Source organism: Labeo rohita, chromosome 9, assembly GCF_022985175.1.
Source record: "Labeo rohita strain BAU-BD-2019 chromosome 9, IGBB_LRoh.1.0, whole genome shotgun sequence".
Lineage (NCBI taxonomy): Eukaryota > Metazoa > Chordata > Actinopteri > Cypriniformes > Cyprinidae > Labeo > Labeo rohita.
Window position 1 is genome coordinate 2663647 of NC_066877.1, and position 27380 is coordinate 2691026.

The 27380-nt window shown below is 35.8% G+C and overlaps 2 protein-coding genes across 3 annotated transcripts in view; both read left to right on the forward strand.

Annotated features, from left to right (window-relative positions):
• Positions 1 to 21169, forward strand: part of map3k20a (mitogen-activated protein kinase kinase kinase 20a) — a 42636-nt gene extending 21467 nt beyond the window's left edge. The window contains exons 11-20 of one of the 2 annotated variants that reach the window (XM_051119593.1): positions 94 to 229; positions 8487 to 8531; positions 8613 to 8640; positions 8955 to 9088; positions 10627 to 10689; positions 10847 to 10945; positions 17101 to 17217; positions 17445 to 17519; positions 19429 to 19579; positions 19967 to 21169. In XM_051119593.1, coding sequence (XP_050975550.1) covers positions 94 to 229; positions 8487 to 8531; positions 8613 to 8640; positions 8955 to 9088; positions 10627 to 10689; positions 10847 to 10945; positions 17101 to 17217; positions 17445 to 17519; positions 19429 to 19579; positions 19967 to 20673 — 1555 coding nt within the window. In that variant the 3' untranslated portion in view covers positions 20674 to 21169. Of the gene's footprint in view, positions 1 to 93; positions 230 to 3946; positions 6818 to 8486; positions 8532 to 8612; positions 8641 to 8954; positions 9089 to 10626; positions 10690 to 10846; positions 10946 to 17100; positions 17218 to 17444; positions 17520 to 19428; positions 19580 to 19966 lie in introns of those variants that run through there. The other variant, XM_051119594.1, reaches the window with a different exon arrangement.
• Positions 21170 to 21478: 309 nt separating this feature from the next.
• On the forward strand, positions 21479 to 26086 carry cdca7a (cell division cycle associated 7a). Its single transcript, XM_051118549.1, has 10 exons — positions 21479 to 21601; positions 22370 to 22510; positions 22636 to 22764; positions 22873 to 23124; positions 23303 to 23380; positions 23566 to 23754; positions 24828 to 24962; positions 25109 to 25258; positions 25343 to 25479; positions 25688 to 26086. Exons 1-10 carry the CDS (start codon positions 21590 to 21592, stop codon positions 25716 to 25718), a joined length of 1254 nt encoding a protein of 417 aa, XP_050974506.1. The 5' UTR covers positions 21479 to 21589; the 3' UTR covers positions 25719 to 26086.
• Positions 26087 to 27380: the final 1294 nt, after the last annotated feature.

The following is a 27380-nucleotide window of genomic DNA, read 5'->3' on the forward strand; positions in this document are numbered from 1 at the left end:
TATGTTCTCATTGCCAAACAAGCTAATCGCTTATTGATACGTGTATGAATAGAGGTATTGTGTTGATGAATATGATGGGTTTTGTGTGAGCAGGTGTGAGATTGAGGCGACACTAGAGCGTCTAAAGCGGCTGGAGAGAGATCTGAGCACCAAAGAACAAGAGCTGAAAGAAAGAGAGAGACGGTTAAAGATGTGGGAGAGAAAACTGATCGAGCAGTCCAACACACCGGTGAGTCTCTGTCTGTCTCTCTTACTGTAGGTCACAGAGGACTTTGACTCATCGCTTAATGTAAAGTAACTGTTTACTCAAAAATCTGAATCATTTCGTTCTTCACTCTCATGTTTCCCAGACCTTTAATTTCTTAAGTAGACCATAAAAGGAGATGTTTTGAAGAATATTCCTGCTCTCTAACATTCATGCTCCTTTCCGTGCTATGAAGTAACTGACAAGGACTGGCAATCTCCAAAAAAGACAAACCCAATGACAGTACTATAACCCTTGTGAAAAAGAAGTACACTTTTGGGGATAGTTCAGCAAAAATGAAAATGCTGTCATTAATTACTCACCCTCATATCATACCAAACCTGTAAGACCTTTGCTCATCTTCAGAACACAATTCAAGATATTTTTGATGAAATCCAAGAGCTTTCTGACTATCCGTAGACAGCAAGGGAACTACCACGTTTAAGACCCAGAAAGGTAATAAGGACATCATTAAAATAGTCCATGTGACATCAGTAATTCAATCATAATGTTATGAAGCTACAAGAATACTTATTGTGCACAAAGAAAACAAAAATAACAGCTCACCGTCGGCCACCATTCACAAGAGTACCGCAACACATTTTTGTTTTCTTTGCGCACAAAAAGTATTCTGGTAGCTTTGTAAAATTACTGTTGAACCACTGATGTCACATGGACTATTTTAACGATGTCCTTACGACCTTTCTGGGTCTTGAACATAGTAATTACATTGCTGTCTATGCAGGGTCAGAGAGCTCTTGAATTTCATCAAAAACAACTTGTGTTCTGAAGATGAACAAGGTCTTACAGGTTTGGAACGACGTGAGGGTGAGTAATTAATGACAGAACTTTCATTTTTGGTTGAACTTTCCCTTTAATTGCATGTTAATTGCAATGAAAGGAAAATGTTTTTTTTTATTTATTTTAAAAACAAATAGCTGAATTTCATAATTCTGTTGTCTTTGAAATATTGTAAAGTGCTGCTGATTGTACTGAAAAGCATTTATGAAAAAAACTAAAAAAGGGTTTAATGACATATATTTAAGTGTAGTTTTGTAATTTGTAACGATGAAGTTGCAGTTTAGTACATTTAAAATGTATTAGCTTTAAATGTAATATTGAATGACAAACTACAGTTAAAATTACAATCAAGTACTTAACATGTGCATTGGTATGTTAGTCACCACATCAAAATAAGCGTACTTCTTTAAAGCACAACAAAAGATTATTAAAACAATTATATAAAAAACTACTGTAAGTAAAACTTTAATTTGACATTATTACAACGTGAATTTACAAATGTACTGAAGTGTTAAGAACATAGCCATAAAGGACCCTTAAACAGAGCCATTTTATTTAATTTCTGTTAAAATTCTCTTCAAATACAGTTATTTTTCTAAATATACCTTCAAGATTTTAAGTATACTACAAGTGTAGGGCCCTATGAAATCTGTTTTATTATTATTGTTATTATTTATTTATTTATTCATTTTTTCAAATTCCATTTATTTTGTTTGGATTTCATTTTAATCTTTCTAGACTATGTTTTAATGGTTAAAAATATATTAATCAAAAAGCATGTCTAATTAATTGAAATTATGAAACTTACACACTTTAACAGCAATTTATTAAAGTTATTAATAAATTAAATTATTAATATATTAAAATTATTAAATTAAACATTAAATATGTTTTGAAATATGTTTTTCCCCTCAAATTCAGTTTTATTTTTACCAAATTTTGTGTTTTCCATTATTTTCTGGATTCCATTTTAATGACTTCATTTAATTTTAATAATCAGAAGCATCTCTAGATATTTGATTTTATTTTTTAAAAGTATTACTATTATTATTTATTTATTTTTCGGAAATACTGTGTTGTGTACTTACATTTTTCTGTTAAATAAATTCTGGTAAATAATTTTCTAGTAAATATTCCTTAAAGAGTAATGTTTTAATAATACTTTTATTAGTACTATTAGTACTATTATCATATTGGGCCCTATCATGCACCCGGTGCAATGCGGCACCAGGCGTGACGCAAGCGTTTATTGCTAGTTTCAGCCCGACACAGTTGTTATTTTCATGTCCTGCGCCACGTGGGCGTGCTGTTCTGAAAACGAGGTGTGTTCAGGCACTTTGTAGGTCTAAAGTCAATGCCGCAATATTTTATTTTTTTTATTTTTGTTGTTATTTAAAGAGCACATTAGTAATATGCGCCTATAGGCAGGTGCATATACATTGTGGTTATTACACACACAGGGACGCGCAACAGCACACAAACGTGCCAAATATTAAAAATGAAAGGATTACAGTGTAAAAGATTATTATTGTGTGCAATAATATAAAAATGCATACATGTCATAATGGATAGTCAGTCACTTTGTTATGCGAGCTGTTTTTTTGGTTTCACTTTCGCTTTCGAAAACGATCATGTTCAGCAAGGAGGGGAGAGGATGGAAAGAGGGTGCAAAGCAACTCATTTGAGGGGGTTCAGCCCTTGAATGCCCCTTTTGGCACCGGCCTTGCTCGCTGGAGAAGCGTTCAGTCTTTGTTCTTGCAAATTCCGCCGTGTAAATAGCGAATCCGCCATGGTGCGAGTGCAACTGGCTCTTAAAGGGAATGGGAGATGAGACTCTGATTGGTTTAATGCACGTTACGTTAAGAGAATAGGGACAACCCATTTAGACCATGCACAGAGTGTTTATCCAGTCTTTAAAATAGCAAGTGGATTCAGACACGCCCTAAGTGCACCTGCGCCGTTCGATTTAGACCATGTGCTTAGATCGTTACAACAGGGCCCATTAAGTAACATAATACTGTCACCGTTTCTTCAAGTTAAACCAATTTTTGACAGGTTGCTGTGAATCTTTAATTTTCTGTTTGTATATGAAACAGCGATAGATTATCTAAAAAGAAATGGTAAAATGCTCCTGAAGGTTACTCTCAGAGCAGTTCTAGAGATTACATTTATGTGTTCATTCATAGTATTTTTTGTGTCTTAATATTCAGACACTAGCCCATATCATGCATTTATTAAAGTGTACTGACCTATTTTTTTTTGATTTATTCGTCCAAAATTGGGCAAATTCTGTGACATTCCACATTATAAAGTAAATTCCATTCTTATGAGTGGATTTCATGAATCCATCTGTGTTTTCCGCATTGCGGAAATCATATGGCCCTACAAGTGCACATTCAATACAATTAAGCACACTTCATTTCACAAGGGAAAAGTTGTCCATATGACTTGTGCATGTAAATTATGACATTTTGAGTGAACTGTTACATTACAAAGTCTCTAACACACATTAAAACAAGCCACTCACATATGTTACCTGCAGCTCAGCTGAGCATCATGGGATGCAGTGTTTGACTGCTTGACTAAACCAGACTACAACTGCAGCAGATCCTGTACATCTGTGCATTTGCCAGACGCTTTTATAAAAAAGTCACCTATATTGCGTTGAAGCCACATCCAGCAGAAGTATTATTAGCTTGTTTTTATGGGTATTTAGAGCGTTGCAAAAAAGAAAGCACATTCGCTTCAGCTGTGCGCTTTATGCTCATCGCTGGCTTCTGAATCACCGTTCAAATCTTGTTTATGTTACTGATTTCCTTTCCTTCATTTCTTCTTCTTCTTTGTTTGTCCTTTTTTTTTTTCATATTCTCTGTCTGTTGTCATCTGTCCTCCTTCCCTCAGTTCTTTCTTCCTCTGGCAGCGTTAAGCTCCGAGTTGTTTTTTGAGTCAAGTGTGGAGGAGGAATTGAGTTCAGGGATGTCATGTGGTGGAGAGCTGCAAGCCATCATGAGGGAGTTTGATGAGATGTTTCCTCTGGAGTTCCCTTCGGCTCCTCTGGACCCACAGGCCAATCTGAACTCCTCCACGACCTGCTCGCATAGACAGGAACGCAAGATCCCCATGCCTTTGAGCTTAGCTGCGTTTGACTCATCTGATGACAGTGATTAGGACCTCAGAATTGGGGTGTCCGTTAATTTTGCCTACCCCATCCACCTTTTTCCCTAGGGAGCCTACTGCGTCTTAGATGATGGGAGGCACTTCCGGTTTAAGGAAATTATCAAAACAAACTGGTTTTATTCAGGATTGTTAGGAGTTCCTCACACATTTATATAGAGTGTGTTTGTGCTTTTTGAATAACTTTAGTTCTATCAGGAACAGTTTATGTTTGCCGGATAAAATATGCTGTTTTTTAGAACAGATTTAAGTGGAAGTAAGTGGTCTGTCGTGTGCTGTGGAGGTTCGAGCAGTCACTTTCCTTGATTCCCTGGAAAGGCTGTATTAGGTGAGGCCGCTTGACGCCCACCGGGTCCTTATGGATGTTATTTATGGCAAATGAAGTGGATGTATAGCCACATGCTGAGGAGAGCGAGAGAGAACAGCATGTCAGCGTGGCAAGGACAGCGCACACTTACGAACAACTGACATTTCACTGACATTAAGATTGGCCAATTTGAGCAGTGTGAAGACTGTGAGGAACTCGCACACCATCAGGAAAGAGAGAGAGAGAGAAAGAATGAAAAACATGAGCAAGAAAGAGTATTTCAATATTTCATCCAGCAGAGCTGAAATGCATTACATCTGTTCTTCTAATCGGACTTCTCTCTGACAAGAAGACCTGAAACCCTGTAAAAGGAAAAGACGGCACTGTTCACTAGATATATCATTGATACAAATTCACTTGAATACTGGTAATCCCTTGTGAAAAAGAAGGCTTTAATTGTAATGGTTATTACTTAGTACAATATCAATGAATTAAAAGGCCACTTAAGTGTATGTAAAGAGAGTACACCTTCATGACCATGTTTCTTAACACATTTAATAAGTGCGCTTTGTAATACTGTCAAATGAAAACTCTTACTTTAAGGGACATTTTTAAATATTGTTTTAATATCTGTTTTTGATGTGTGTTGACTAATGTACTACAGCACATGTAAAGTGCTCAACTGTAGCATGTTGTTTGATATTACATTTAACGTCAGTACATTTGAAATGTACTAAAATGCAACTTCGTTATTACAGTCATATAATTGCAAATATATTTAAGACATAAGTTTAAATGGAAATTACATTAAAACTATATAAACCTATATTTAATTTACCATAAATGCTTGTCAGTACATTCAGCAGTACAGTTTAACCATATTTCAAAGACAACAGTACTAGATCAAGTAATATGAAATTACACATAAACATGTACTTAAGTCCAAAAACCCTTGTACATTCAGCTAATTGTATTTAATATATCTTCAAATAATAAAAACATATTTAACTGCAATAATCGATGTCCGAAAACATTACATTCAGTTTGCACTTAAAGGAGAAGATTCACATATAATTTACTCACCCCCTTGTCATCCAAGATGTTCATGTCTTTCTTTCTTCAGTCGCAAAGAAATTATGTTTTTTGAGGAAAACATTTCAGGATTTTCCTCCATATAATGGACTGATATGGTGCCCCGAGTTTGAACTTCCAAAATGCAGTTTAAATGCGGCTTCAAATGATCCCAAATGTGGTTGTAAACAATACCAGCCAAGAAAGAAGGGTCTTATCTAGCAAAACGACCTGTTATTTTCATTAAAAAAAAATACAATTTAAATACTTTTTTATTCTCAAATGCTAGTCTTGCCTTGCTCTCGTTGAACTCTGTGTATTCTGACTCAAGACAGTTAGGGTATGTTGAAAAACTCCCATCGTATTTTCTCCCTCAACTTCAAAAATCATTTCAAAAACATCCCACATCACTGCAGAAGTACCGACCCAGTATTTGCAAAGTGAACATGCAAAGAAAATCAAACACCCTTAACGAAAAAGGTAAAACAGCGATACAGTACGATTTTGAAGTTGAGGGAGAACATGAGATGGGAGTTTCTCGACATACTCTAACTGTCAGAAACAGGAACAAAATCAGTCCAGGCAGAGTGAGACAAGACGAGCATTTGACATTAAAAAGTATATAAATTGTATTACTTTTATTTAAAAAAAAAAAACGATCGTTTCACTAGATAAGAGCCTTCTTTCTCGGCTGGGATCGTTTGAAGCCGCATTTAAACTACATTTTGGAAGTTCAAACTCGGGGCACCATATCAGTCCATTATATGGAGAAAAATGCTGAAATGTTTTCCTCAAAAAAATAATTTCTTTACGACTGAAGAAAGAAAAACATGAACATCTTGGATGACAAGGGGGTAAGTACATTATATGTGAATCTTTGTTTTGGAAGTGGACTTCTCCCTTAAGTATATCCTGTTACAGTATATTATTTATTAAAGTACTGTTTTTAAAAGTATGTTAATGTGTACTTCTTTTTCACATCGGATGTTAAAAAATATTGTACAGTGAAGGAAATGTTGAACAGGTAAAAGCTATAAAAAGTTTAAAAAAAAGTGTGGGTTTGTATATTCGTTCATTCTGACTGAATTTGTGACTGAATTTGTGCTTATGCTAAGCTAATGTTACACACAGCACACAGAATATTGAGTACAATAGTACATTTGTGATTATACTGAACTGCTTGTATTGATTCTTATTAAAATATATTCATAAGTAACATTTCTCCTCTACCATCTTGGATTTTTTTTTTCACTGAGTTCATCACAGTGCATTTTGGTATGACCTGGTCATATTGACATCACTAATCCAAATTAAAAAAAGCTTTTGATATTTGGTAAAACATTTTGCATAATATTATCATTATTATCATTATTTCCCTCATTCCTCATTATATATTCTTGTGTCAGATATGCTATCTTTATCCCTGCTAAAATGCATCTCTATCAGAAATCTCTCTCATATAAATGTGAGACTGTAATATCTTCCTGTACTGATGTCTAAAGATCTGATATCCTGAAAACACATCAGAATTGTCCCAAAAGAAACCAAAGAACTGTGACTGTTAATGTGTGGTACTATCATTATTATTGACTGAGATCTTGTGCAACAATCTGTCTGTCTGTCCATCTGATGAAACTGGATTCCGTTCTTATAATTTAGAAGAAAAATTGACATTTTATAGAATCATTTATTGCATAAAAAAGGAAAAATATGATTTTAACACGTAACCTGGGATACAGTTGCACATCCTTTTAATAATAGTTAATGTAATTCAAAAACAAAACAATAAAAACAAAATGCTAGTATTTTAGCAAAGCTTCAACATTTGCTAATGAAGACATTTAACAAGAGTTATTTTTAAAGTTATTTTGGTAATGGCCTTCATAGGTTAATGCATCATAAAGATTATGTACATTGTAATGCCCCTAGTGAAAAATAAATATACTAAAGTGTATTTAAAATGCATTTATTTTGTAAGTATACTACAAATACATTTACATAATATATACTGAATAAAAATACCCTGCAGTTGTACTTTTAGCATACTAAACTGGTATATTTAAAGTCATATTTAATGCACTTTAACTGTGCAGAAGTAGTGCTGAAGTCCAACTAAAGATATACTGAAGTATATTTGATTGTGCTAAAGGGGAACTATTGCATGTATACTTTAGATACACTTTAAATATTTTGCATTTAAAGACTGATATTATTTCATAAAAAGATCACAAAATCCTTATCAATAGTGACATTAAAACATATTTTTGGCTTGATATTAAGTGCAATGAATGTGCAGTGTGCATTGTGCACAAGTAGTACTCCAACTAAAGTTTAATTACAATTTTTATATCAGTATGTCGGTAAATATGTTAACAGACTTGAACTATACTGAGTATAAAATAAATGCATTTTAAATCTATTACTAGGGGCAGTATATCATTTTATAAAACATATTAACCAAAGTTAAAATGAATTATAATATTTGAAGGTTGATTTGTCATGTGTTTTACCACAGGTGTAACAATGAATAGACAAGTATTATAATGTATTATAACTGTGGTTACATTATTCATGAAATCATACAGTGCATTATAAGGTGCATTAAATGGTATAATTAATGCATTAAAACTACTTTTATATAATGCATGTTTTACACATATGTAAATGAGGGATTGCACCAATTTTTATATACTGTATTATGACAGAATCAAAAATTAATGAATTGACTGTGGGTATCCAATCATTCTTGTTCTAAATACTGATAATTCTGTACTTACGTGTACTTTATATTAGCACTAACTGACTATTTATGTGAATGTTGTTTGATAGAGGATGACAGTGGCTGTATGAACATGTGAGATTTTCTGTTCTACTGTCTGTGTTTCACAGCTTCTACCAAACCTGGCGATCCACTCCTGGACAGAAGAACATGTGGTGAGTAGAATATTTCTCAAGTAATAGAAGTTCATGTTTAGATTTTTGTTTTGTTTTTTTTAACATATTTTGTCTTCACAGTATTTCTGGATGGAGCAGATTTTTCAAGGTGAGATTCTTTATCATGTACATCATGATTTCTGAAGGATCACGAGACACTGAAGACTGGAGTAATGATGCTGAAAATTCAGCTTTTATCACAGAAATAAATTACATTTTAACATACATTAAAATAGAAAACGGTTAACAGTAAATAATTATCTTATTAATTACTTTATTTTATTTTAAATAGTAAAGTCCAGAATGATTTATTTGATAGGTATAGCTTTTTAGGTATGAAAATATCATTAGGTTGGTATAAAAAATAGAAATTCATGCAGTCAATCGAAAGGTGTGTGTGTGTGTGTGTGTTTGTGTGTGCAGGTGATGGAGAGCTGCAGCAGTACGCCAAGGTCTTCAAGCAGAATCATATCACAGGACAGAGACTGCTGCTGCTGTCCGAGACTGACATGAGAGATCTGGGGGTGACGTCTAAAGGACACATCATACATCTAAAGGTACCAGGCTGCTTCCTCCGGGACAATTTTAAGTGCTAGCACTCGTGTTAGTGTGCATTGGCAGAAATTTAAGTGTACTGGCACACTAAAGAGTGATATTTGAAATTGTTGGATTATTATTTTTAAATAATTAAAGGTATAGTTCACCCAAAAAAAATTTGTCATTATTTACTCACCCTGAAGTTGTTCCAAACCCATCTCAGTGAGTTAATGAGTTCCTTTCTTCAGTTGAGCACAGAAGAAGATATTTTGATTTGATTTCTATAGTACTTTTTTTTCCATACAATGGAAGTCAGTGGCTGCCATCAACATGAGGGTGAGTAAATGATGAAAGAAATTTCATTTTGGGGTGAACTATCCCTTTAAGTGATTTTTGTTATTTATTTTGGCATTGATGATTATTTCGAATGTTATATTGTCTCTGAAAACATGTCAGAGGGAACACTCTGAAGTTTGAGTTAATACTAAATAATCCCATCAGGTTTCTACATGTCTGTAGTAGTGTTGCACGATATACCGGTACTTAAAATGTATCGTGATACTCTGCTTTTACGGTACGATTCCACATTTAACTAGTACTGGTACTTTAAGAATGCGTTTTAATAAGAGCCGTATTTCTGCGTGTCTGTGTAAGTGAAGGGCATGAACGGGCAGTTTTGTTTACTAAACACATACGCGTGACACTCGCAGTGTTTTCAGCCTCTGCCGCCTCAATATGTGAGTACATGAACACATGAACATAATCTCTAGAACTGCTCTGAGAGTCACTTCATTAGCATTTTACTGTTTTTGTTGCGGAAAGGTATTGTCATATAATGAAGACCCTAAAGGTACGATAGTCAGGTATCGTATTGAAGTCAAAATTCTGGTATCATGACAACAGTAGTCTGTAGATTTTTGTCCAAATGCCAGAAATGTATATTTTAAATGGAACATCCTTCTCCGAATTAAGGTGCATGGTAAAATCATCAATTTAACGGAGTTTTAAAATAAATAAAGTTTCAGTGCAAACTCATATGAACAATATGAAGACCAAATGATTTGAGGAATGCCACGGTCATGTTGGAGCATGATAGTATATTTTAACAGTCGACTGATTTGTGTCTTGGAATTCTTTTTATTGCCAGCCAAGGAGTTTAGAAATATCTGTGACAGCGTTTATATTTAAATGAAACTCCATTGTGTCATATCGCTAAGCTTTGAAAGAGCAACCTCTGAGAACAAATTTTTCTTCCTCTGGGATACGCTGAGAACTGACATCACACGCCTGGTCCTGTAAGGCATTCGTCTGCGTGCTCCATAGAGAGCCTGATTTGTTGAATGAATTACTCTAGATGTATATGACATATGCCAGAGCACGAATTATATGTTCATAAGTGATACACAATGGTATTAATTGTTGTTTTGCTGCTGAAAGTCCATTAACAGGTAATAATTACATTACATTCACACACAGCTGGTCATTGGCTGATTGTCAGTGCGCTGCATAAATCCCTCTCGTTATGTTTTAAACGTTATGTCAAACCTTTCTTTTTCAGACCGAAATTGAGAAACTTACCCACGACTACCTGAACCTGTTCCACTTTCCGCCGTTGATCAAGGCATGTGGTTTTTGTGGTTTCATGGCTTTCCAGATCATCTTTTACATCACAGTTGACCTGAATTTGCATTTGAATAAACTCTACCGTTGCTTTAGCTGAATCCTTCCTCATCCGTCACGGTCACAGCTAATGTATTTACCTGTACATCCTCTTTCAGGATGGTTTGGCCACGGAGGAAGCAGAGGAGGAGTGGAGGAAGACTGTAAATCTGGAGTTGGTGTTTGGATATCACTGGAAAGCAGGCACAGGCCAAACGGTAAATCACACCACTGCATATCATGTGTTTCATAGTTACTGATTAGTCTATGATACAAAACTCAATCCATGCAATCTTTGATTTTATTCTGTTGCTTACAAGTTGCTGTTATGCAGTTGAATGTTTTGAGTGGTTGTCATGGTTTTGTGGGTGTTACAAGGTGGTTGCTAGGTGAAAATCATATGTGGACCAATGACGTAATGTTTAGTTTTTGGAATATGGGTACATTACTTACAAATTACAAAGTAGTCCGTTACTGATTCCAAATTGCATGACAAAAGTTGCATTACACATTTAGGTAATATGTTCAGACTACTTTTAAAATGACTTTTGACCTAAATCGTTTATCATATTGATTTAAATAGCATAATATTGTACCATATTGATATTGCAATGCAGAAAATATATATTGCATTCGTTTTAACCAACAACATGAACTGAATTAAGCATTACATTATGTGAAGGTTTTGCAAACTGGGGTTTGTGAAGGAACTGCAGGGGGTTTGTGAGTTTAATGAAAAGCTAATGATTAATTAACCCTTTAACTGTCACCATCCACTCAGTGGGACACCTAAGTTTACTTCACCATATTACAAATAAATCCTAATCTAATCATGACAAACTATACGTTGTTGGAAAGGTCTAAGACTCCTAAATAGATATTTGACCATATTTTTGTGTTAGAAATTAAGTAGGAAAAGTAATAGATTAATATATGTCAAGAGTGCAACTTAAAAATATATATACATCATTTTAAAAGCATTTTAAAACCAGACATTGCATTACCACAGAAAATGTACATTAAAATCATATTACAAAATGTTTTCATTCATGAATTATAAAAAAATAAAGTCTGGATAGTAAATTTTTTTTAATGTTCAAAAATGCGAGTGACAGTTAAAGGGTTAAGCCATAAAAAAATTGAAGTTAAAGTAATTTATTGTAAAATAACATCAATCAAAACAAAATACTTACCAAAAAAAAATATTTAATACTTACAAAAAAAAATTAATACTTATTATTACTTATTATTTAATACTTAAAAAATATATTATTATTTTATATATATTTTTATATTTTAATATTTTATAACTGGTAGAATTCTGTTATAACTATTTTAGAACATACACTTAGCACAATTGATTCACTGCTTTTTAACACTAATCATAGTCATTTGGTCCAACCAGCATGCACAGGTATGCAAAAAATGTATGATATCATAGAGAGGACCCATACAGACAAAGACAACTGAATGTCAAGGACAGTAAGTTGAATACAACATTATGCAACATTAGTTCAGGTTGTAAAATGTCATGCGGTGCAACTCCCCCAAAACTTAGTTATGTTTCTGAATTAAAAAAAAAAAAAATGGTACGTGTAAAAACTAATAAATATATATTATAATATAACTAGATAAATAAATAATATAACTAGATATGTATATTTTCGAAAATTAATCATTAAGATGAGCACAATCACTTGCTTTCAAGAAAACTGGTGTTTACCCCAGATTTTAAATTGGAAACGGAACGAAGATGATTACATTTCCAAAGGATGATAAGATTTTCGCTTGTCATTGACTCATATCCAAACACTTAAAAAAAGTAATTGCATTTTTTGTGGTTCTCTTTAATGTACGTAAAGCCTAAGTTTTCTTTGTTATTCGCTGTCATTATTTTTGCATCACGGCCTGCGTATCATGGGCTGTGTTAACAGGGGGCTTTTGTCGGGGATGTGATGTCTTGTCATAACTGAGATGTTTTGTCGCAATTGCGGCGCTCCTTGATTTGAAGTTGTCTTCCTCAAGTAAAAGATGCCTGTTATCGGCCTCCTCCGAAGACTGACCACTGTTTCGCTAAAGGCATTTTCGGTTCCCAAGCCTCTTGTTTTTGTTCCTCTTTCTCGTTCACTTAAAAAAGGCCGCGAGAGATAAATAATTTTTCATCCAAGACGAGGCGTAGCATCCACCCCCTCTTGCCGGCGAGCCTTTGTTTGGGCCCCTGACACAGGAGAGCGACTGCGTCTTCACTTGCCGTTTGAATTTAATCAAAAATTTAGCCAGAAGTCATTTTCTTTTTAAAAGGCAAATGTTATTTAATCTTTCAGCTGTTCATTGTCCCATCATAAATAGTCCCCTTTCAACGCGTGCGGCGGGGCTGAAGCGGGGCCGCTAATTGCCTCCTATTTCTCCTGACATGTGGTGGTTTGGTTGGGAGGAAGCTCAGCGGGAAGAAGGAAACAGGAGTCTGAGAAAATGAGAGCTAATTATTTTCCCCTGCCTGGTGTCAGCCTCCGTGTCAGCCTTGTTTTTACAAACTGCAAGGTTTTTTGCACTAAATAAAACAAACCCGCTCTGCTCAAGCTTTTTTTTTCCGCCTTTTTCGCTCGCTCGCTCTCCGTCTCCCTCTCTCTCTCTCTCTTTCCTGGCGGTGTCGTGGTACCAGCTGCACTTCTCAAAGCCTAAATGAGACCCTGCGATTGTGCTTTGCCCATCTGACAGCACAGAGTGTTTCTGTTAATGAGGATATCAGGGCTTAGTCGCCGGAAAGGTGCTGAATTATGTATGAGGTGTCATTAGACGCTTACCACGCTGGCCGTCATTACCGCACATTGTTTCTGCCGCTGCTATTAGGCAGGGCTAACGTTTGGCAAACGCTTGGTCAGCGCTCGGCCGATGCGTTACTGGATGCCTTTAAGCCCCGTCCAAAACAAACAGGCGCGCGTTCGCCTCTCGCGCGAACGAGAGCGCCCGAGATGCTGCGTAAGTGTGAACGGCCACGTGCTTTAAGCTGCTACCTTTGACCTCGGCGCCGGGCTGGCAGATTGGACGGATCATTACCGCTCTGCCCAGCGCGCTCGGCTCAGCCGTGTCTAGCGTGGCCTCTCGGTAAGGGGCCTCATCTCCATTGCTAATGTGAATGAGAATGGATGTTAAGGTCTCTCGCTCTTGTTATGCCTGAGAAACGAACACGGTCGCTTCTCTGCACTCTGATCTCTTGTAGCTTCAGTCTTCACATCGTTCTGTCTCAGAAACACACTTGTGTGTGTGCATGAATACTCGGCCGTCGACATTCAAACATTCTCAGGCTTGGCTTCCTCCGGGATATGTTTGCTTTTACACGCCACACCTCAATGTCTCATGGATTTACAACAGAGCAAAGTTCAACATTGTTTGTAACACTCTAAAAGCTGCTGTTAAAGGATTAGTTCACTTCCACAATAAAAATTTCCTCACCACCATGTCATCCTAGATGTTCATGTCTTTCTTTTTTCCATTGAAAAGAAATGGAAAACATTCCAGGATTTTTCTCCATATAGTGGACTTCTACGGGTTGAAGGTCCAAACTGCAGTTTCAAAGGGCTCTACATGATCCCAGTCAAGGAATAAGGGTCTTATCTAGCGAAACGATTGGTCATTTTCTAAAAAAGATAAAAAATTTAACCACAAATGCTCATCTTGCACTAGCCTGATTTCACAGATTACGTAATCATGTCAGAAAGGTCAAGCGTGATGTAGGTGGAAGTACCGACTCAGTGTTTGCAAAGCGAACGTGCAAAGATCAAGTCAAATACCCTTTACAAAAAAGGTAAAACAATGATGTTGGACGATTTTGAGGTTGGAGAAGAAAATTAGATTTTTGCCCTACCCTACATTTTTTAACAGAATTACACAGATGAAGAACTAACCAACACCAACTGACCTTTCCAACGTGATTACGTAATGATTGCAGAGCTAGTGCAAGATGAGCATTTGTGGTTAAAAAGTGTATAAATTTGTAATAAAAAAGGACTTACCGTTTCCCTAGATAAGAGCCTTATTCCTCAGCTAGGATCATGTAGAGCCCTTTGAAGCTGCATTGAAACTGTGATTTGGACCTTCAACCTGCTGGGTCCCATTGAAGAAAAAATATGGAGAAAAATCCTGGAATGTTCTCCTCAAACATTAATTTTTTTGCAACTTAAAAAAGAAAGACATGAACATCTTGGATGACAAGGAAATTGTTATTATAGAAGTGAAAATGTGTGAATTTACAAGCATTCATCAGTTCTATTGTTCATATGCAAGTCCCAAACACACCAAAGTAGAGCTGATATATCATATATCATGATATATTTCTTAATTTCAGTCGATACAAGACAATTCCAATACAGATATGAACAATATTTTAAAAAAGCCTCAGAAAAACTGCCAAGAATGCTGCTAAAAAAATTATGCTTCTATAAAACTATATATTTTAGAGAGAACAAAATGGCACAAATAAATTAATGTTCACCTTTTATTTATATTTACACAAACAAGAAATGTGAAATCACTGTCAAATAAGACAGAATCTCAGACTCCTAATATCTAACATAGGCTGATAATTCTTATAGATTGAAACAAAAGTGCATTAGCCAGGATGAAGAATATGAAAAGTACTCAGAGTTGCTGCAGAAACAGAAAAAATGTGAGCAACAACAAAAACATGTTGCTGGAGATGGGCTTATTGAAAATGCAAATTCATTTTGTGCCAGCAGGTGGCGCTTTTGGAGCAGTAGAAACAGTGGCTTCCTCAGTAATGGCTGTACACATAAAAAGTATATCGCAATATATATTAATATTTAGTTATTGTCCAGCCCTACACCAAACCATCATAAAAGAACTAGCCGCGATGAAAAGCTGACTATGTTTGCGGTGTATTATGTTGGCTGAGTCTGGGCCAAAAAAGCTGTGCTTGAACACACCGCAAACACAACAGCCCAGTGTTTTCCAACCCTTTTCCACATTTTTTCCCAACCCAGTGCACATTTGGATGTCTCTCTTATCTGACCAATACATTACTGGTCCTGGAGTCTCTACTAACGAGCTGATGAGTTGATTCAGGTGCGTTTGATTAGGAAAAGTTGGAAAATGTGTAGTGTTGGTGTGCCTCCATGAACAGGGTTGTGAAACACTGCTACAGCCAGTGGGCAACTAACATGTAACTCTCCACACCAGCAGGTGGCAGTAATCTGTATATGTCAGTCAAAAGGAAACCAGAACTAGGACTGCTGATATTCAAACTGTAAACAAAGAAATGCATGTTTACCACTTTCACACCAATCTTGCTCACTACAGACAATATCTGTGTATTAGGAATTAGTGTTGGGCCCGAATCCACCTTGTCGAGTCCTATAAATAACAACCTTATCCAACCATTTTTCCTGTTCTGTGTCCGTCTTTGATGTGTTCACCAGAGTACCATGATGCATGCGTGTGGAGCTGCTGACGCAGGAACCGGCAATGTTTTCTTTGCGCACAAAAAAATATTCTCATTTTAGGCCTTGAAGGTGGTAGTACCGTTGCTGCCTTTGTAGGAATCAGAAAGCTCTAAATTTCATCAAAAATATCTTTATTTGTGTTATGAAGATGAACAAAAGTCTTGCAGGTTTGGAACGACATGAGGGTGAGTAATTAATGACAGAATTTTCATTTTTGGGTGAACTATCCCTTTAAAGGAGGAGGGTGTAACCACCCTAGCACACCCTGGCAACCACAGCAGCATGCTACACACTCAGAATAGGTGTCTTCTGCACAGGCAAGCCTCACTTACATTGAATGACATGTCATATCATGAAACTTATAGATTGAGATGAGAGATTTGCTATTCATGACTGGATTTATGATTTTTAGCAGAAGATTGTGTCAAAAGTTCCTGAAAAATCCTATAGACTTACACTGGAAGAGGAATCCAGAAGACCTGAATATCTGAAGATGACTTGAGAATAGCCAAAACACCCTAGAAACCACATATCAATGCACTGAAAACACTCAGAATACCTTAGCAACGTCCTGGCAATCACCCAAACACTTTGTATGGGGAAGAACATTGAGATATTACGTTGATTTTAAAGTTTTGACATGGAACTGTGAAAATCTATTTATATTAAAGTGTTTGCGCTTTGCAAAAAGAGCCAATAAAGCTCAAGTGTGATTTTAATACCAATTACCGTCCTCTAGGTTGTGCTGTTGGGTTATATCACCCTCAAATAGCTCAAATCATACAGATCTACATTTCTGTTTGTTGAACACATGCATCATGTTTGTGCCCACATTTACCTATATAAGATGCTTCACTTTAACCTCATCCTACCAACTGTTGTCTCATCTGTATCTGTCTTTCTGACCTCCGCAGGACTGCAAATGGAAAATGTACATGGAGCTTGATGGAGATGAGGTGGCAATCGCATATATCAGAGACGTGACCTTTAATGCCAACAGACCAGATGTAGATGTATTAAAGATGACCAAGGTGGGAAATGTCACATAACACTGTAAATTACGTCTCCATTATGTTTGCGCTGTGTTTTGAGGAATGCAGGAGACTGAGGTCGTAGAGCTGAGATGATTGTGTCATTATGCTCACAACAACCAACACAAGTTTTTAAGTGTGTTATGAGTAGAAAGAAGACCTGATGCATGTCATGCCTTAGATTGACGTGCTTTACTGTTTGTCTTAAAATCTAAATTACTCCTCAGCCTCCGTTTGTGATGGATAAATGGATCGTCGGAATATCTGGCACACAAACAGTTGACTGCATAGTAAACTATGAGGTAAGTACCAGACAAAAGTCTAGAACACAGTACAGTCAACATGAACTAGCGCTTTATTTTAGTCTTGTTCTGTTCTAAAGAAATTACAAGGTACTAACCCCTTAATTCAACCCCAAACATAATCTAAAACCTAAAAAACCAAAACCTAATCTATGATAAGCCCATGTAGTTACTTTATATTACTTAGTACTTACTTAGTACTTTCACACTGTAAGTGCAAATATTCTGTAAAATAAAGAGCAACCAATTCTGAAGTGTGCAATTTTTCCATGTGAAACTGCTTATTCTGTAAGAAAATAAAATGTAATACAAGACTTGAAGATGAGTCTTATTTTACTTTGGAATGATGTGCACAGATGTGCACAACAACAATACAATGTAAAAAAGATGTACTATTTAGCGTACTGTAAAAAGAGCACATCACAAAAATAATGCACTTTAATAATTACACTGCCGTTCAAAAGTTTGGGATCAGTAAGATTTGTAATGTTTTTTTTAAAGAAGTCTCTAATGCTGCATTTATTTGATCAAAAATACAGACAAAATGGTAATACTGTGAAATATTATTGAAACTTAAAATATTTTCTATTTTAATATACTTTAAAATCTAAAAAGCTGAATTTTCATCGTTATTACCCCAGTCTTTATTGTCACATGATCCTTCAGAAATCATTCTAATATGCTGATTTATTATTATTATTACTGTTACTTTTTTAGGATTCTTTGATCCATAAAAAGTTATAAAGAAGGGCATTTATTTAAAATTATTTAAAATAGAAATCTTTTGTAACCATATACACCACTGTTCAAAACTTTGGGGTCAGTATTTTTTTTTTTTCTTTTTTTTTTTTTTTTTATAAGAAATTAATACTTTTATTCAGTAAAAAGTGATAGACTTATATTGTTAGAAATGATTTATATTTTGAATAAATGCTGTTTTTTTTTTTTTTTTTTTTTTTTTTTTTTTTACTTTTTATTTATTAATAAAATTTATTCATCAATAAAAAAGTATCATAGTTTCCCAAAAAATTAACCAGCATAACATTGATAATAAATCAGCATGTTAGAATGAGTTCTGAAGGATCATGTGACACTTAATGGAGCTAAAAAAATCAGCTTTACATCACAGGAATAAATTATGTTTCAAAGTACATTAAAATAGAAAACCTGTATTTTAAATTGCAATAATATTGCACAATATTACAGTTTTTTTTCTGTGTTTTTATCAAGTAAATGCAGCCTTGATGAGCATAAGAGATTAAAAAAAAAAAAACATCTTACTGATCCCAAACGTTTGAACGGCAGAGTATTTGTAAGTGAAAACTAAATGTTTTCAGACAATTTGTTAATTAAAAAAATGTATTATATTAATTCCACAATAACTTGCCTTTGAAATATGGTGTACTGCTGAATGTACTGCCACACATTTATGGTAAACCATTACTATTTTCTATTAAATCTTATATGTCATGTATTTAAATACATGTATGATGATGTTGCAATTTAGTACATTTAAATATATTATGAAACTGACTCTAAGTAAACTCAAGTGGCTTATTTTTCTTTTAATATTAGTATGTACAATTTTAAACTATATAATTTTAAGTTTCAAAGTACATTACAGGTGGACATTCAATACAATTAAGCATACTTTTTCACAAGGGTAGGAATGCATGTTAAGAAAGTAAATAGCGTAAAAGTCATTTTAATTTCATGTTAAATACACAAAATTAACATTTCACATTTTAGAGAGTTTGAAAATTTTAAACTGCTTAATAAGTCTTTATGTGCAACTTTCTAAATAGTGTAAATTTCATAGAGAATATTTGCAAAATATATGCAATATTTTCAATTGTGCCATTAAGGTCATAAGGGGACATGTTTCAACGGGTGCCTTGTTTCCCGCCAGAGTAACGTGAGATCTCCTAAGTGCACGAGACACGAGCACAGAGTTCAGTGGAGTCCAGACAGTGGGAGGGATGTGATCAGACCTGTAGAGCTGGTCATTGAGACGGCGCCAAGCATCAGGGAAGGTTATAGCAGAAGCAGGTCCAACTCAGGTAATACAATACTGATTAGTAGAGAGCATGTTTGGGGTCACATTCAAATTAATTATGCTGACCTTTCTTTTATAAGGCTATATATATAAACAAACTAGTTCTTTCTGAGTAATACCTTAACGTGGGCAATATTTGCAATCGTGTTACTAATTTTGTATTCTTTTATTGATTTCATTTAATGTTATTTATTACATTTTACTATTTTTTGGCTGTTGTAGTTGGAAAAAAAAATACTAATAGCAATTACAAAATTACAAACAATTGGATATTAGGGTTGCAAACCCCACATGAAATGAACAAACATAAACCAGCTGAAATGATATTTAGTTTGACCTTCTGAGATGAAATGCCTCAGTTTGTCGTTCTGCTATTCTGTTTCTCGATCAGGTGTTGATCCCAGATGGATTTACAGCCTGAGAATGAAGCAGTGGAGAGAGCACGCTGCCCAAGAGTCCACAGGCAAGATGACTCTCCCTCAGTTCCTGTCTGTCATCGGGAACCAATCGTCGTACGCCGCTGCGGTCAGGAGATCGCCCAATCGCAGCCCTCTCACTCCATGGACAGACTCGCGGAGTTCCTCTCCCACCCTTTCCGCCAAACTCTCCACTATTCATCTGGGGTCAAAGGGCAGCAGCCCATCCAGCACGACATCCGAGAGCACCTCGGAGCGAGAGCGGCCCCCTAGTGCCGGAGCTAAACACAACAACTACAGCTACAACTACAACTACAACAGAAAAACATACAACGACCACACGCTAAAAATCACTGGAGGTGGAAGAGGAGAAGGAGAATCCAGAAGGTTCAATCAGATGTCACAGAGAGGATCCAGAGGCTTCCAACATGCTGGACGGCCACGACACAACTCTTACGGCTCAGCGCCTTCTCACCACCAACGCCCCATACCGGGGATGGCAGTAGTCACTGAAGGGGTGAAGCAGAAAGGGGCGTCTCAAGAGCCCGGGTCTGCTGATGGGGACTGGATTAAAGTAGAAAGAAAGAAAACTAACAAACAAGAACATAAGCATCAGGACGTCAGGCAGGGCAGAGGCCGGCCGCGCAGAGGAGGGAGAGGCGGAGGGCGTGGACGAAGTTGAGCGTTCATAAAGAAGGGGTTGATAATGAATCACGTTTGATCCACTGTAAGGGCTGGAGAGCTGGTTCATAAGCAAAGCACTTAACCCTAGCTGTTCCTAGGGGATTGAATAAAAGCATCTGTACTGACACTGATAAAGGGTAAAAGTTCACAATGAAATGGATATACTGATCTTAAATGTCATAAATTATGCATTTTCTCTACTCTTTCGTAGTTGATATTCCCTTTCCAGGTTTAAACTTGAATTTGCCTCTCTGATTTTGTGTTGTTTCTTTTTAAAGAGTTTCTTATGCATTTGTACTATGCTATAAGTACTTAGTGGTGATCATAATTGAGGACTTTTTCTATTAAACTATTTCAAATGTGGTTTTATTGTTATATTTTATTATGGAAGATTATTTCATTTATATGATATTACATATTTATTTATTACATGGGTGGAATTTTAAACGTTTGTCAATTTATAAGATATTAATAAAACTTAAACTTTAAAAGAACTCACTGCTTGTTTTATTCAGTCAGCATTTCGCGCGGTTTGTGTGTCCTCATGCAAATTGGCTCTGAGGTTTGGCGCCACAGCTGAAGATCCTGCAAGGGCGTGTAAAGCCAAATAGACGTTATTTTACTCACCTTTATTAAAATAACCTCGAACTTGTATTACAGTTATAACAATAAGTGTATACTAAACTCACAATTAAATGGATAATTTCGTTCTTAAATCTGCAACCTATTACTTTATTAGTTTAACGCAGCTTCCAGGACTCTCGTGTGGCGCGGAAGAGAGTCACGCCTCTTCAAGAATTACCCGCCAACTTCCAGACTAAACTCAGCTGCACAGGACCGGGGCACACATTCACAGTGGACTCAGGCATATTATAAACTCACACACCCCCTTAAATAACAGCCAACGTGACACAATGCGCTCCAAGGTAATGTACAGTAAAATATAACAGCTTTTGTTTTCTATCTTTGTGTGCTCAAAAGTAGCTTCCAGCTGCTATTGCTTTTTGTGAATGAATGAGTGAGTGTTTCCGCGGCGTGTGTAACGTGCGTTTCAACGCTATAAACAGTTAAATTATCAGTTCAAACGATTTAGAACGATTGGTGACGTTATTTCTTTGTTTTTGACGTAAACAAACGTATAGTGCGTCATTTGGAACGCTGTTTATCTTTGTTTTTCAATTGTTTGCTGGTTTAGTAAACGTGTATGCTAATGTTTAGTGGGGGCAGGGGCCGGACCAAACTTTAAAAAAAAAACATGTAAACAATGTTTGTAAAGTAAAAATAATCAATATTATAAAAGAAAGTTCATATCTAATTTCTCAACTGTAAACAAACGACTTATGTTATTTCAAAACTAAATTAGCTAAATTACCCAGTTGTTAAGTGGTTAAATGTTTCTGTCTAGTGTTCATGGACTCCAGATATAGAAGACGTTTAATTGGCTTGGCTTCACTTTCAGTTCTCATCTGTACTTCTATTAATTTAATTATTATTATTATTTTTTTTAATCTACTTAAGATTTACAGTGTTTAACTTGCCATTATTTGCTGTGTAGAAGGACATTAGAAAATAAACAAGGTCTAATATTGTTTCCAGGCCTAATGTCTGAAACTGATTTCTACTACAAACTTGAGATGATCTATGTCTTATTCTATGCTGGACTCTTCATTAATGGTTTGAATGTTGTTGTACAGAGACAGCAGGCGTCTCCCCCCTCCACCAGAATGAGCCTTCGCAGTTACAGAAGTGCTGCTGTGGTCCCAATGGAAACCTCCTCCTCCTCTTCCTCCGATGACAGCTGTGACAGTTTTGGATCTGATGGTTTTGGAAACTCGGTATGAACTTTTCCATACTTAAAACTGATCTTATAGATGGCCAGATGATCCGAGACCATTCTGTATACATCCCTCTGTAAGACTTTTGACGATAAGGATGTTTTGGTTTGGTTTTTGTCTTGTAGAAGCGACCACTGAGACAGACGAGACGATCGGCTCCGACAGAGAAAGTGTTTAACGTTTTACCTGTAACTGAGGAAGAGGATGCGTGCAGCGGTTTTGAGAACGATCTGAACGACGACATGACTGAAATGGTTCGTAACCACAGGAAACGCTTCAGTTTTGGGCTGTTGCTTTATCATTTGGTTTTTGACAGCTGGAGGAATATGTTTAATTAATCCACTGTTTTTTTTTCCTTACAGAAAATGGAATCTGATTCTGAAGCCTGTTCACCTCCCAGGAAAACTCGCAAATCATTCACGCTCAGAGTAGCCATGAAGTTCCCGAACAAACGGGCCAGTCCATCAAAACCAGTGTCGCCTGAGTCCAAGTCTAAACCCAAACCCAAATCTAAACCTGACCCTAAACCTGAAACCAAAGACCCCGAATCTGACTCTGAGGCTGATAACTTCATGCTGAAGAGAGCGCTGAACATCAAAGAGAACAAAGCTATGGTGAGGAAGTCAACTACTTCATGCCTGCATTGTTTTTTTTTTGTTGTTGTTGTTGTTGTTGTTTGAAAATGTAACTATGTTGCCAGCCCTAAATATTAGTATGAATTTTATTATTTTTTTATTTATTTATTTTTTAAGTATGAATCTAGTTGTAACAATTATGATCTCTTCTTTGTAGCTTGCTAAACTAATGGCTGAGCTGGATAAAGTTCCTGGACTCATTCCCAGGAAGGCTGCTTTATCACCGGGCAATACGGTAAGACTTTAGAGTGCTGCTACTTTAAATAAATAAATATCATATCATTATTATTAATTTGTTAAAACAATGACTGAATAACATTTTAGTCTAATAAAATATTAAATTATTACCTATGAGCAATACAGTGTTATTAATTTAGTTTATACTTTTGTTGCTTTACATTGTAATCTCTCCACGTGCAGCCTCGTCGTGTTCCACGTCGCTCTTTGGACCCCAGTGCTGCTCGCCGGAGAAATCCAGAGCGGACGACACGTCCTCACACTCGTTCACGCTCACTGGTGGACGGACCACCCTCCCCACCTCCAGAGGATGAACATGAGGACAAATACAGCCTGGTCCGCAGAAACAGAGATGACGATGATGAAGAGGAGGTGTGTTTCTGCCTTTAATATAAATTTTTATTTTCTTTTTTTTTCTTTTTTTTTTCTTCCCCTTCCCTCCCATATGTGTACATTAACAGTCAAAGTTTTTGAATGGTAAGCAAGTGATATTGATTTGCTGCTCAAAAACTATTACTATTATTTTGATCAATTTAAAGCGTCTTCGCTAAATATGAATTTCCCAAAAATAAAAATTATACTGACGTCAAGCTTTTGAATTGTATAATGTTACCAAAGCTTTTTAGTTCAGATAAATGCTGATCTTTTAAAAAAAAAAAAAAAGGTACTCCAACTGTTTTAAATATTGATGATGATAAAATGTTTCTTGAACAGCAAATCAGCGTATTATAATGATTTCTGAAGGATCATGTGACACTGAAGACTAGAGCGACGACGCAAAAAGTTTAAGATTTGATCACAAGAATAAATTCCATTTTAAAATGTATTAGGAAAAGGAAAAGTTATTTTAAATGGTAACAATATTTCAATGTTTTTGCGGTATTATGCATCAAATAAATGCAGGCTTAGTGAGCAGAAGAGACTTCTTTAAAAAAAACAACAAAAAAAGTCTTATTAAAAACTTTGTAGTGACTGGTAGTGTGTATGTGCTGAAATTATACACTGCAGTTTAAAAGTTTTGTGTTGGTAGGAGAGGGTAAAATATTGCAATATAAAACATTTTGAGATGTAACGTTTACTTTTTGAAATGTAATTTATTCCTGTGATCAAAGCAGAATTTTCAGCATCATTACTCCAGTCTCCAGTGTCACGTGATCCTTCAGAAATCATTCTGATATGCTGATTTGCCGCCATTTATTACCAATGTTGAAAACTGGAAAAAAAAAGCTGTAGTTACATATTTTATTTATTTATTTATGTATTAATTATAATAATAATAATAATAAATTATTATTATTATTATTATTATTATTATTAAAATAATAATAATTATTATTATTATTATTTTTCAACTTTTATAATTGTATTGACTGTCACTTTTGATACATTTTTAATGTGTACTTTATGAAAAGTGTTAATTTCTTTCTGTGTATGTGTGTGAGCAGAAGGAGCCACGTCGGCGCAGTTATAACAGCACTCTGACGATTCCTCATGTCGTGAGGCCTGTGGAGGAAATCACCGATGCTGAACTGGACAACATCTGTGTCAACGTCAGAGAGAAGATTTACAACCGGGCCACTGTAAGTCTCCTTCAGCATCTAACCTAGAGCTCCTCTGATCCTTTTAGTATCACAACACCTGTTTGCTAGCCAAGCCTTCATTTCTCAACTTGTTCGAAGCGCTGTAGCCTCTTCATGAGTGTGTGGGTTGTGCTTTCGTCCATCAGGGTTCCACCTGCCATCAGTGTCGACAAAAAACAACCGACACCAAGACCAACTGCCGCAACCCAGAATGCGTGGGTGTTCGTGGACAGTTCTGCGGGCCTTGTCTCAAGAACCGTTACGGAGAGGAGGTCCGTGATGCCCTCCTGAACCCGGTTAGTGATGTTTTCCAGTCAGACTTCCAGTCAGTCTTTATGCTTCGTGAAAGGTATTTTTCTAAATGAGGTGTTTTCTTGTAGGAGTGGCTTTGCCCCCCGTGCCGGGGCATCTGTAACTGCAGTTTCTGCCGTGCCAGAGAGGGTCGCTGTGCTACAGGTGTGCTCGTGTACCTGGCCAAGTACCACGGCTATGACAATGTCCACGCTTATCTGAAAAGGTAATGGGTTTTTGTAGTTGAAACACTAAATATGTAGCTGTTTCAAAAATGTGTGTGCTGCCTATCTACACCGCATTTTAGAGCATCATAGCTGTTGTGTATGTACACTACTCACTAAGTTTTGGGACGGAACTGTTGTGTCAGTCACCTTGTGGCTTTCAGGTGAATCTATGAATGTTTAATCGTGACCTCTGACCTCTCTCCACAGTTTAAAGAAGGAACTGGAGGAGAGTGAATAAACTGGCTGCCATATTCTTCTCAAGTCCAATTATAACTGACATCACCCTCAAGTGTCTTAATCGTTGAGCTTCCTTAAACCTGCTGCAGGTTCAGATTGAGTAGACAGTTATGAGTTGTCTACATGAAATTAAGTTTGCATTGTTTTAAATGTATAATTGTTTTTTTTTTTGTTTTTTGTTTTTTTTTTTTCCCAAAGGGGGTGTTTTTATCTCTGTACTGTACTGGTAACTTTGAGAACTGTTGGCTGCAATACTTGTTCTCTTTACTGTTTTTTTACCATGAATTTTCCTATCTGTATGTTCTTTAGACGCTGTTATAACTGCGCGAGTACTGCTGTAGTACTTAAATAAAAATTTGTGCTTTTTAAGTTCTGTTGTCTTTATGGGTGAATGGAGGGGAAAATATTGTTTATGTAGGTGTTGTTTTATTTAATTTTATTTTTATTATACCTATCCAGCAAGTTGTGATTTGATGGTGTTTTCCATTACTTTCTCAATACATATAATTAAAGATATGAGCAATCTAAACTGTTTTATTATACTATAGCTAAATTAAGTATTTTTATAGTAAACCTTTTTCTAGTCATGCCAAGCTCTATTTTATTGGGCAGAAATGTTAAAATGTTCATCCAGTAAATTTTTTTTTTTTTTTTTTTTTTTTTTACAAAAATGGCATGTTGGTTAAATGTTAATTTAATCTTGATTTTACAAGTTTGAGTTTTTAAAAAAAAAAAAAAAAAAAAAAAAAAAAAAAAATATATATATATATATATATATATATATATATATATGATTAATAAATTGCTACTTTAGATTTTTCAAGAATTTGGTTTTGATTTTTTTTTTTTTTTTTTTTTTTTTTTTTTTTAAATAGTGAAAATCACAGAATGGTTGTACCACTTGATATTTCTCGCATTATAAAAATGTCTTCATAGACCGTGTATGGAAGGCATTGAATAAATGTCTGCCACTAAATAAAATCTCTCTTTGGATTTCCATAATACAAACTCTCAATTCTCACTTCTTTTTCTTCAAACTGAGTTATAATGTCAGAATTGCGAGAAATAGTTTAAAAACCTACTGGTGACACTTTTTCTCAGAATTGCGAGTTTACACCTCACAATCTGACTTTAAAACACACAATTGGGAACATATTAGTCTTTTTTTTTTTTCCCCTCAAAGTTCCCCTTAACAATAATAATATTAAAAAAGTCAGAACTGTGAATTTATATCTTGCAATTCTGAAAGAAAAAGTCAGAATTGTGAGATGGAAAAAGTTGCAATAACTTATTTTTTATTCAGTAGCAGAAATGGGTCTCCATACAGTGACAAAAATGAGCATCAGGAGTTTGAGTTCCCATATTTACCATATTAATGGAGAACCTCCTCTTACATCTACCGTCAGAACAGCCCCTGCCAAACATTTTACATTACAGCATTGAGTCCGCCTCGACATCTATTTCAGCAGAAATTCAATCAGAAAGGAATATTGCGGTGATTTGAACATGCCCTTAGCTCTTGCCCCTCTGTGCCCCCGTGGGTTAAGAGGGCATAAGGAGGGGGATGTTGGGGGGGCTATTACCACGACCCCCCCCAACCGGAGCCCTGCAGAGGAGAGCAGAGCACTGTGATATACTGCAGTCTGCTCGTATCCCTCATTAG